This window comes from Oncorhynchus mykiss, chromosome 11 (assembly GCF_057628025.1).
Source record: "Oncorhynchus mykiss isolate SJ-2025 chromosome 11, ASM5762802v1, whole genome shotgun sequence".
NCBI classification, from domain to species: Eukaryota; Metazoa; Chordata; class Actinopteri; order Salmoniformes; family Salmonidae; genus Oncorhynchus; species Oncorhynchus mykiss.
Window position 1 is genome coordinate 61,647,465 of NC_143032.1, and position 12,696 is coordinate 61,660,160.

Here is a 12,696-nt window from a genome sequence, read left to right on the forward strand (position 1 = left end):
AAGTCAGTCATGCAAATGGCCCTTATAAGCAGTGAGGCTTCCAGACAACAGCATAATCAGTCCACATCAACAAGAAAATACCAACCCTCCCACAAAGTATTTTCACTCAATTTCAGAATGTTCAGTTCCCTTGTCAATTCAGTAGTCTTTTTTTATTCCATTATTTTTCTTCACATAATTTGTCATTCTGATTATGATGAAGCACAGTGGCAGGCTAGTTGGACTGCATGAGAGAGTTCTGCTCTGAAAGCCCTGGACAAAAACTATCTAGCGTCCTGTGACTGCAAGGAGACAGGGAGCTTCTCTCTACCAGGTGACCTCACCAACACCACTGTCAGGGTGGGCTAGCAGGTGAGGAACACAAGGGAGAGGGATGGACGGATGGAGGAATGGATAGAAAGAGGGATGATAATGCTAGAGCAGGCGTGACTTTTATCTAATAAAATACCAAATACCATACTGTAAACATCCTACAGAAGTAGGATCTTAATTTGAGCCAGTTTGCTACAGCAAGGAAATAATCCTGCAACAACAGGAAATGTGAATTATTATGTGGATTATAATTAATGGATACATTTTTCTTAGGGCAAATCAAGTCTGGCATTTTAAAGGGAAAATTACAAACTTTAGAAGCCTTTTTATACCTTGAATACACTACAAGTTTGCATTTCCTGCTGTGCAGAAAGATTCTCAGCAACAAAAGAGTGATCAAATGATTTGTACACTGCAATTGTATCATATTCACACACAACAAAAGCTACACTTGGCCAAACTGCTTTCATGTTGGTATGATTTGATTGAATATAAAAACAGTTTCAGCTCTGAGTGCTCTGTTCTATCTCGCCTGTGGGAGTTTGTGTTCCTGCGGGTTGGGGATGTTTTAAATGGGCAGACCTTTGAGGAGTTCCACACTGTCTCCTCTGTGTGTGTTACTGTTGTTGTGTCTGTATGACCCAGGTTCTGCGGACACAAACAAGAGTCTGGGTTCAGCACCTCGTTAGACGCCAGCCAACACCTCTTCTCAGAGTCAGCTGGAGCCAAACACACTGCAAACCACTGGCCAACACTGCCTGAGCACTGCCTGAGCTCACTCAATCTCTCTCTGTCATTCACACAGTCAGCCACACTTACTGTAATATATATTATGTGCTACTGATGCTCGTCAGTGACAGCACAGACAGAAATACAGTACAATGAGTTCATGTTCTGTTCAGAGTTCAGTGGGAGAAAGCAAAAGAGGACAAAAGAGAGCACAACAGAAATAGTTAGTGCCCATAAAGAGAGAGAAGGAGAAAGGGAAATTAACAGTGTAAATGGGTCCTGCTCCAGACACTTGCCCTCAATCTTTGTGGATTTGATTTTCTATGTTTTGGGTTGAAAGGCTTTCTCAGTGGGCTACTACTAGCACATGTGGAAATGAAACAAGGTTCAAGCTGAGACTGTAAATCAATGGTATGTTCTGAGAAATGTGTAAAGATGTACTGCTAAAAGCCCTACCTTCCATTTCAGTAAGAATGCAAAATTAGCGGCGAACTTCGAGTGGGGAAATAACACAGTCTTCATTCTGCTCCATGTCCGTCTGTCTGCCTGTCTATGTGAGGGTGTGTGTGTGTATGGTAGGGGTGGGGTGGGGCGGGACTCAATGGAGATGTCCTATGGAGACCAGGTAATATTGATGACAGTGTCCGATTTCAAATAGGCTCGGAATTGATAATTTACCCCTGCTCCAGAACGCACTGGGCACCTCTAACCCAGACTCCCTTTCCGACAGACAGCACTTCTTTTCTCTTTAGATTATAGACCATTCACGTGCCAAGATCCACCCTCCCACACTTAAACACATTGTATAAAACGTTCAGCTGGCTCTGGCACTCAGACAACCATCCCCCACACACCCCAACTTCCATTCTCTCACTCTCTCTTTCATTCACTCTGCCTGTCCATGTCTCAAGTTTGAGAAATCACAGGATAACAAGTCAACTTATTTCCTATATTCCCATAGACAGTGTCTGTGAAGCAGTGTGTGTTGACTTGGATGTGCTGAGTGTGATCTATTCATCTGGGCCAAGAGTAACAATGTCGGGGCTTGTGACTGGTCTCTCTCTCTCTCTCTCTCTCTCTCTCTCTCTCTCTCGGCTAAAGGGGGGGGGGGGGTCAGAGAGACTTGCCTGAGTGCATTTGACCCTTGACCCTGTGATGTTCTGGGCCCTAATCAAGGTTTGAATCAGAGCTCTTCATTAGAAGAGACCCCTGTGGAGAGAGGAGAGGTTGTCCTGACATCAGCTCTGTGTCTGGTTCCAGGCTCTGTGGCTGACAGGACAGGACAGGACACAGAGCACAGCACAAGGGGGAGTTTTCCACTGTTTACAAACACTGACAAGTCATTTCCTCCCCACTGGCCTGGCCTGCCTGGTGAAACTCTCTCAGGAGACAGAAGGAGAAGGGTGAAGGTCACACCACTGCTGTGTCAGGGTTAATTAAAATCTCATTAGTGTTATACAATTATCCACAGCTCTGAGTGTGTGTGTCACAGGAGGTTGGTGGCACCTTTATTGGGGAGAACAGGCTCGTGGTAATGACTGGAGTGGAATCATTGGAACAGTATAAATACACCAAACACATGGTTTCCAGGTGTTTGATGCCATTCCATTTGCTCCGTTCCGGCCATTATGAGCCGTCCTCCCCTCAACAGCCTCCACTGGCGTATATACAGTGCCTTGCGAAAGTATTCGGCCCCCTTGAACTTTGCGACCTTTTGCCACATTTCAGGCTTCAAACATAAAGATATAAAACTGTATTTTTTTGTGAAGAATCAACAACAAGTGGGACACAATCATGAAGTGGAACGACATTTATTGGATATTTCAAACTTTTTTAACAAATCAAAAACTGAAAAATTGGGCGTGCAAAATTATTCAGCCCCTTTACTTTCAGTGCAGCAAACTCTCTCCACAAGTTCAGTGAGGATCTCTGAATGATCCAATGTTGACCTAAATGACTAATGATGATAAATACAATCCACCTGTGTGTAATCAAGTCTCCGTATAAATGCACCTGCACTGTGATAGTCTCAGAGGTCCGTTAAAAGCGCAGAGAGCATCATGAAAAACAAGGAACACACCAGGCAGGTCCGAGATACTGTTGTGAAGAAGTTTAAAGCCGGATTTGGATACAAAAAGATTTCCCAAGCTTTAAACATCCCAAGGAGCACTGTGCAAGCGATAATATTGAAAAGGAGTATCAGACCACTGCAAATCTACCAAGACCTGGCCGTCCCTCTAAACTTTCAGCTCATACAAGGAGAAGACTGATCAGAGATGCAGCCAAGAGGCCCATGATCACTCTGGATGAACTGCAGAGATGTACAGCTGAGGTGGGAGACTCTGTCCATAGGACAACAATCAGTCGTATATTGCACAAATCTGGCCTTTATGGAAGAGTGGCAAGAAGAAAGCCATTTCTTAAAGATATCCATAAAACGTGTTGTTTAAAGTTTGCCACAAGCCACCTGGGAGACACACCAAACATGTGGAAGAAGGTGCTCTGGTCAGATGAAACCAAAATTGAACTTTTTGGCAACAATGCAAAACGTTATGTTTGGCGTAAAAGCAACACAGCTGAACACACCATCCCCACTGTCAAACATGGTGGTGGCAGCATCATGGTTTGGGCCTGCTTTTCTTCAGCAGGGACAGGGAAGATGGTTAAAATTGATGGGAAGATGGATGGAGCCAAATATAGGACCATTCTGGAAGAAAACCTGATGGAGTCTGCAAAAGACCTGAGACTGGGACGGAGATTTGTCTTCCAACAAGACAATTATCCAAAACATAAAGCAAAATCTACAATGGAATGGTTCAAAAATAAACATATCCAGGTGTTAGAATGGCCAAGTCAAAGTCCAGACCTGAATCCAATCGAGAATCTGTGGAAAGAACTGAAAACTGCTGTTCACAAATGCTCACCATCCAACCTCACTGAGCTCGAGCTGTTTTGCAAGGAGGAATGGGAAAACATTTCAGTCTCTCGATGTGCAAAACTGATAGAGACATACCCCAAGCGACTTACAGCTGTAATCGCAGCAAAAGGTGGAACTACAAAGTATTAACTTAAGGGGGCTGAATAATTTTGCACGCCCAATTTTTCAGTTTTTGATTTGTTAAAAAAGTTTGAAATATCCAATAAATGTCGTTCCACTTCATAATTGTGTCCCACTTGTTGTTGATTCTTCACAAAAAAATACAGTTTTATATCTTTATGTTTGAAGCCTGAAATGTGGCAAAAGGTCACAAAGTTCAAGGGGGCCGAATACTTTCGCAAGGCACTGTGTGTGTGTGTGTGTGTGTGTGTATGTGTCAATACTGGCAGTAGGAGCATAACACCTTCCCCCCCTGTGACGGTGGTTACCAAAATAACCCCCTCCAACACCCTTTAAGCAGCCCCTGAGGGCCCTCCATGGCAGTCCGGGGGAGGCCCCTGACAGCACACAGTCACAGGGAGAGGGGGCTGGGAGCCATCTCACCAACCAGCAGGCTTGTGTGTGTGTGTGTGTGTGTGTGTGTGTGTGTGTGTGTGTGTGTGTGTGTGTGTGTGTGTGTGTGTGTGTGTGTGTGTGTGTGTGTGTGTGTGTGTGTGTGTGTGTGTGTGTGTGTGTGTGTGTCATATTAAATCAATGTTTATTGGTCGTGTACACAGATTTGCATATGTTATCGCAGGTGTAGTGAAATGTAGTAATACCTAGCAATATAAAAAAACGATACACACATAATCCAGAAAAAGTCTGAAATATAAATATACATATACACTACCATTCAAAAGTTTGGGGTCACTTAGAAATGAAAAGCAAATGTTTTGTCCATTAAAATAACATAAAATTAATCCGAAATAGAGTGTAGACATTGATAGGGACTTGTGAGGCGTCTGTTTCTCAAACTAGACACTCTAATGTACTTGTCCTCTTGCTCAGTTGTGCACCGAGACCTTCCACTCCTCTTTCTATTCTGGTTAGAACCAGTTTGCTCTGTTCTGTGAAGGGAGTAGTACACAGCGTTATACGAGATCTTCAGTTTCTTGGCAATTTTTTCGCATGGAATAGCCTTCATTTCTCAGAACAAGAATAGACTGATGAGTTTCAGAAGAAAGTTTTGAGCCTGTAATCGAACCCACAAATGCTGATGCTCCAGACACTCAACTAGTCTAAAGAAGGCCAGTTTTTTTGCTTCTTTAATCAGGACAACAGTTTTAAGCTGTGCTTACAAAAGGGTTTTCTAATGATCAATTAGCCTTTTAAAATTATTAACTTTTGGCCTCCCGAGTGGCGCAGTGATCTAAGGGACTACATCGCAGTGCTAGCTGTGCCACTAGAGATTCTGGTTTGAGTCCAGGCTCTGTCACAGCCGGCCGCGACCGGGAGGCCCACGGGGCGGTGCACAATTGGCCCAGCATCGTCTGGGTTAGGGAGGGTCTGGCCGGCAGGGATATTCTTGTCTCATCGTGCACTAGCGACTCCTGTGGCAGGCTAGGCGCAGTGCACACTGACACGGTCTTCAGTTGTATGGTGTTTCCTCCGACACATTGGTGCGGCTGGCTTCCGGGTTGGATGGGCATTGTGTCAAGAAGCAGTGCGGCTTGGTTGGGTTGTGTTTCAGAGGACACATGGCTCTTGACCTTTGCCTCTCCCGAGTCCATAATGGAGTTGCAGCGATGAGACAAGACTGTAACTACTACCAATTGGATACTATGAAAATTGGGGAGAAAAAGGGGGTGAAAAATGAATAAATAAATAAATAATAACAATAAACTTGGATTAGCTAACACAACGTGCCAAAGAGAACACAGGAGTGATGGTTGCTGATAATGGGCCTCTGTACGCCTATGTAGATATTCCAATCAAAATCAGCAGTTTCCAGCTACAATAGTAATTTACAACATTAACAATGTCTACACTGTATTTCTGATCAATTTGATGTTATTTTAATGGACAAAAAACAAGTTTTTCTTTCAAAAACAAGGACATCTCTAAATGACCCCGCTCTTTTGAACGCTAGTGTACATTAAGGGTTAAGGTTAAGGTTAGGGGTTAGGGAATACATGTTTTGGTCCCCTTAATTACAGTACAACAAACGTGTGTGTGTGTGTGTGTGTGTGTGTGTGTGTGTGTGTGTGTGTGTGTGTATTTGTGTGTATTTGTGTGTATTTGTGTGTGTATTTGTGTTTAATGGTCCAAGTTCAGTCCTCCAGTGTTACTTTCCCAGTGAAAATAAACCAGACCATTCTGCAGCCAGCCCAGCCAGCCTAGCCTGCCCAGAGAGCACATTTCCTCCTTCTTTTCTTTACAGAGCCCATTAACGCTCCAACTCACTCTAGGCTCCCTCTCCTTAGCTCATTATTTGCCCTGGTTTATTTATTCTCTCTTTGATATGCAAAAGACGTAGCCATGTGCAGACAGACAGCCCTCGTGCTAGGAAGGCCTGTCTTCTGGAGGTATTTCTATGGCTAAAATGTCTCTTTGTTTCTCAATACATATGGTCAGTAATGGTGGGAGGATGATTATATGCAAGCTCACACACATCTCGTCTCAGTGGTGGCCTTGATGGAGTTTAATCAACAACGAGGTGTACATTGAAACTATGTTATTTTACCACAGCACAGGTCAGAACCTGAGAATGAACTCTTGTCAGAGGGGACTGGGGCTCTGTCTACACCTTCTCCTCCTCCTCCTTTAGCTTGAGTTTCATAAGACTGGTTCAGCTCAGAGCCAGAGGTTCCCAGAAGGAGGTATGGGGTCTGAGGGAGCGGCGAGCAGCTGTGGACACAGACCATCCAGTCAACACAGGGCTGGGCCGGGCTGAGGAGGGGAGGAATCGTCCTGATCTGATCCATCTCTGTCTGCTCAGAGAGTGACCGGGTGCTGCTGACCAGCCAGGCCAGGGAGTTTTTATCTGTCACGCTGCTGTTGAAGCCTTCATGAAGACTAAAGACCACTGGTGCATGTGGACAAAGATTTGGATGCATCTGTAGATGCATTCCTCTTAGACAAAATTATGATCCTGCAAATATTCCTTACAGAGTGGCTGGCTACCCTTTGTCTATGAGTTCTGACCCAGCAGTTTCACTGGTTTATTAGTGTGACTAAAAAAGGCATATGATAACAAATTTGGGTGATGCTCCTCCAGTTCTCTCTGTCTCTCTGCCTCCTCTCATTCTCTCTCTCTCTCTCTCTCTCTCTCTCTCTCTCTCTCTCTCTCTCTCTCTCTCTCTCTCTCGCTCTCTCTCTCTCTCGCTCTCTCTCTACACATGGCTTCCATCTCCCAAATTGCGTTGGGACCATGGTATCGTCACTGTGACCAACCCGAGACTCATCTTCAGTGGGCCAACCCCAAACTGCCCTGCACCCCAGCGTTTATAGTGCTTTCCCAGGATTCCAGCTTTGCTTTTATTAGGTGATTGGCTGAGAGGGAGGGGTGGCCTACATCATGAACTGCCACTCTCCAGTGACCCCCCACCTCAGCCTGCAGTGGTGAGGCCCACAATTTCTTCTCACACTGCAGTGCCCGCTGGGTTCCTGTGGGACTCTGTAATTAGGGGCAGTTGAATGGGGAAGGGGAAGGGGGGTCCTTGGGCCAACATGGACTATCTCCAGAATTCACTATAAGGGTAGGTTAAACTCAGAGAGTCTTTCCACGGACACTCACACATATTTGGCTACACACACAAACACACACTGCTAAGGCTGTTGTTGTGAGCAGACCTGCTGCAGAGGTGTTGGGCCAGCCAAACTGCAACTGAAACCAGACGTGGCCTTTAGGACCCTGAGGTGAGGGGTGGAGTGGTGGGGGGGTCAGGGAGGGGCTCTCGCCTCCTACAGACACATCTCACTTCATCAGTCAACACCAGCAGGCCGGCAGGCAGACCAGACAGTCAGACAGGAGATCCCTGGCCTCCAGAACCCCCCCCCCCTCCCCTCCACCTCCACTAGTCTAGACCTTCATAACTCCATCGCTAATGGGTCTGAGAACAGACTAAGACTGCCTGGGATCTTTAACAAACACTTCGCCTGGCCACTCAATGGAGTGTTGGTACTTGTGTGGTTGCAGTTACTGACTTCATTCTAATGCTTTCCTCTTGTTCTAGAACACACCTGTGTGTTCTGATTCCAGTTAAGATGATAAAGGTAGACTCAGCTAAATTACATTGCCACGAGTACCACTGCAGAAATTGCGATAAGTGAGATGCAAGACTTCACTCCCACACTGTCACACACAGTGTCTGCGCATGTGTATGGGTTCACTTCGATGCAGTTAGAGCGTGGTAGGTGCGGGACTAATCTCGGTCACCCAGAAGTAGAAAATCTTGAAAAGTTGTCACTTTCCATTTACACATGAATCTGTCCACAAGAGATTAGTACGGGACCAAAACAGTGGGGAGTTTAGCCTCGCACTTCAACACTCTTAGTTGTTGCAGAAATTGCCCCACTATGCTGTTTACTTTATGCACCTACGTCATATCGCTGAGTTTACCTTCACCTGGCCTCTACAGAGTAGACAGACAGACTCAGGGTGGCACTAACCCTAAAGCAGCCCATGCCCAAGCTGTCCCATAATATGGAGCACAGCCAAACACACAAACACACACACGCATCCATACACGCGCACAAGCTCCCGTGCACACGCACATACACACAAGTTCCTACAGTAGTGTAGTGCTGGTCTGTCAGCCCTGTCAGCTCATCTATTCCATCCAGATGTGCACGCAGACGGACCTCTAATCTCCCGCCTCCTCTTCCCAGACAGGGGCTGCTCTTTCTGCCCCCTCTCTTCCTCTCTCCTGCCCCCTCTCCCTCTCCCTCCCTCTCTCTCCCATACCTGTGGTGAGGCTGATGGCAGGGGCAGGGTCCCAGACGGCTCTGTGGAGCCTGGTTGCCCCACCAACCTTCTCCCTGGCAGGCAGCAGTCTACAACTACAGATTAGCCTGGCCTGGCTGTATGCTGCACTGGTGTCTATCTGCCTGCCTGCCTATTTGTCTGTTCATCTGTCTGTCTAGAACATTTACATCTGCTCCTACTGGGACCCTGTCCGACTGACTGGTTGCTATGGACAGCCTTTAACTTAATTTCGCTCCCCTCCCACTTCTCCTTCCACTCCTCTCTGACCCTCTGGTTATTATTTCCCAACTGCCTGGTCTGTGGTTACCTACACTGGAGTGCAGTCCTCTGGCCCCCCTGACAGTTTTCACTGCTGAGAATCGCTCCAAGGCGCTCTCATAAATAATAATGACTATAATAGTGAATACAGAAACCATGAGCTGTTTCATAATCTCTCTCTCCCCTCACTTTCCCTCTGACCTTTGAGTATACTAACTACAGTACCTCCCTCTCTTGCTGCCTGACCACTTTATTTCTCTCTCCAAAATATCCCTTTCTTTTTTTTCTCTTATCTGCTTCAGCACTCTGTCAGTCCTCTCAGTAAGTTTCATCTTACCAACATGATGTCTGGATGCCCACAACAACAACAACTGGGTGTGTTCACAGAGCAAGCCACAGGAAATACAACTATTCTGGAATCGTATATTCCAACAAACAGATGTGAAAATGCAAGGCTAAACATGGTTTAAAAAAGTGGAGTTTAAAAGTAGAAACATAATAAGACAATGCTCTCCCCTTCATCCCCCAAAACATAGGGATTGTTAGTGTACGGCACAATGGAAACAATTATCTTGGTGCCGCGAAAACAAACAACGCTGTGGTCTGTGTAAAGTGGCAAACATTAGCAGCAGGCACATCTGGGGAAATGAAGCATGCTGCGTTTGAGACGGTGTGCGGTTGGGATGGGCTGCACCACAAATTCGCTCTACGCTTTTTAAACATTTCCTCCGCTTGAAAGTAACAGATGTCCAATAAATACGTGAGGCAAAGGCTGACGTTACCAAATCCCAACATCACTTTTTATTAAGACAGACACAAAAACATTGGAAAACTATAAAATCTCCTTCCTTTCATGCCCCCGTCTCGTGACCCCAGCTGACCTGCATGCAGACGCCTCCCTCATCACCCTCTCCCTCCTCTCTCAATTAAATTCAAAAAGATATATTGGCATAGGACACATATGTTAAATCAACAATAAAAACTATTAACAGTAACATTACACTCACAAAAGTTTCAGAGGAATAGAGAGATTTCAAATGTCATATTATGGCTATGTACAGTGTTATAACAATGTGGAAATAGTAAAAGTACAAAAGGGAAAATAAATAAACATAATTATGGGTTGTATTTACAATGGTGTTTGTTGTTGCCCTTTTCTTGTGGCAAAAGGTCACAAATCTTGCTGCTGTGATGACACATTGTGATATTTCACAATGGGAATTGTGGGAATTTATCAAAATTCTTTGTTTTCAAATTATTTGTGGGTCTTTGTAATCTGAGGGAAATATGTGTCTCTAATATGTTCATACATTTTGTGAGCAGTGTGCACATAGCCTGTCTTCTCTTGAGAACCAGGTCTGCCTACAATGGCCTCTCTCAATAGCAAGGCTATTCTCACTGAGTCCGTAGTCAAAGCTTTCCTTAATTTTGGGTCAGTCACAGTGGTCAGGTATTTTGCCACTGTGTACTCTCTATTTAGGGCCAAATAGCATTCCAGTTTGCTCTGTTTTTTGGTAAATTCTATCCAATGTGTCAAGTAATTATATTTTTGTCTTCTCATGACTTGGTTGGGTCTGCTTGTGTTGCTGTTGCTCTCCTGGGGCTCTGTGGGATCTGTTAGTGTTTGTGAACAGAGCCCCAGGACCAGCTTGCTTAGGGGACTCTTTTCTAGGTTAATCTCTCTGTAGATGATGGGTTTGTAATGGAAGGTTTGGGAATTGCTTCCTTTTAGGTGGTTGTAGAATTTAATGGCTCTTTTCTGGATGTTGATATATTTTTGATATTTGAGGATGTTTTTGCAGAATTCTGCATGTAGTGTCTCAATTTGGTTTGTCCCATTTTGTGAATTCTTGGTTGGTGAGCGGACCTCAGACCTCGCAGCCATAAAGGATAATGGGTTCTATAACTGATTCAAGTATTTTTAGCCAGGTCCTAATTGGGATGTCGAATTGTCTCTCCTTGTCTCTCAGATCGTTCACAGCCATGTGAAAGTTACCTGTGGTGCTGATGTTTAGGCCGAAGTATGTATCATTTTAGTCTGCTCTATGGCAACGGTGTCTACATGGAATTTGTATTAGTGGTCCTGGCAACTGGACCTTTTTTGGAACACCATTATTTTTTGTCTTACTGAGATTTACTGTCAGGGCCCAGGTCTGAATTAATCTGTGCAGAAGATCTAGGTGCTGCTGTATGCCTTCCTTGGTCAAGGACAGAAGCACAAGATCATCAGCAAACAGTAGACATTTGACTTCAGATTCTAGTAGGGTGAGGCCGGGTGCTGCAGCCTGTTCTAGTTCTAATTTGCCAATTCGTTGATATATACGTTGAAGAGGGTGGGGCTGAAGCTGCATCCCTGTCTCACCCGATGGCCTTATGGAAAGAAATGTGTTTTTTGCCAATTTTAAACGCACACTTGTTGTTTGTGTACATGGATTTATAATGTTGTATGTTTTCCCACCAACACCGCTTTCCATCAATTTGTATAGCAGACCCTCATGGCAAATTGAGTCAAAATCTTTTTTGAAATCAACAAAGCATGACAAGATTTTGCCTTTGTTTTGGTTTGTTTGTTTGTCAAATTAGGGTGTGCAGGATGAATATGCGGTTTGTTGTACGATAAGTTAGTAAAACGCCAATTTGACATTTGCTCAGTACATTGTTTTCACTGAGGAAATGTACATCTCTCTCTGAGGAAATGTCTCTCTCTCTCTCTCTGAACCCAAGAAGAGTATTGTCCTGTGATGTGTCTTAGCATTCCCTCCCTCCCTCCTCCTCCCCCTCTCCTCATTCCCCTTGAATGGTCACCAGGGAGACCATTAAAACCAGGAGCATTGTACTACTGACAGTGCCTGGGTGAAACCACACTATCCTCTGTTGTGTGTTTAGAGTGACAGGGAGGGACCGTCTGTGACATCCTCCCTTCTTGTCCTGACACAGCACAGCAATTAAAACCCTGTCCTCTCAGCCAACACACAGCCACAAACGGCTCAACAAACAAGTGTTCCAAAAATAACTGGGTCCAGGAATCGGCCTGCCTAATCATTTCCATACACACACCATCTCCATAGCCACAGATATAACCACAGACACAGCCACAGATATAACCACAGACACAGATATATATATTTAAAAATATATAAATATATTTCACTTTTATTTAACCAGGTAGGCCAGTTGAGAACAAGTTCTCATTTACAACTGCGACCTGGCCAAGATAGAGCAAAGCAGTGCGACACGAACAACAACACAGAGTTACACATGGGATAAGCAAACGTACAGTCAATAACACAACAGAAAAGTCTATATACAGTGTGTGCAAATGTAGTAAGATTAGGGAGGTAAGCCAATAAATAGGCCATAGTGGCGAAATAATTACAATTTAACAATTAAACACTGGAGTGATAGATGTGCAGATGATGAATGTGCAAGTAGAGATATTGGGGTGCAAAGGAGCAAAAAACAAAAAACAATATGGGTTGAGGTAGTTGGGTGGGCTATTTACAGATGGGCTATGTACAGGTGCAATGATCGGTAAGCTGCTCTGACAGCTGGT

At 44.7% G+C, this 12,696-nt stretch overlaps 1 protein-coding gene across 7 annotated transcripts in view; it reads right to left on the minus strand.

Annotated features, from left to right (window-relative positions):
* LOC110535075 (EMI domain-containing protein 1) overlaps positions 1–12,696 on the minus strand; it is a 107,314-nt gene that overhangs the window by 27,140 nt on the left and 67,478 nt on the right. For 4 of the 7 annotated variants that reach the window (XM_036935959.2, XM_036935960.2, XM_090190792.1 and 1 more), the window contains one exon: positions 895–960. The exons of the other annotated variants lie outside the window; for them this stretch is intronic. In XM_036935959.2, coding sequence (XP_036791854.2) covers positions 895–960 — 66 coding nt within the window. The remainder of the gene's footprint in view (positions 1–894; positions 961–12,696) is intronic. 7 annotated transcript variants of the gene reach the window in all.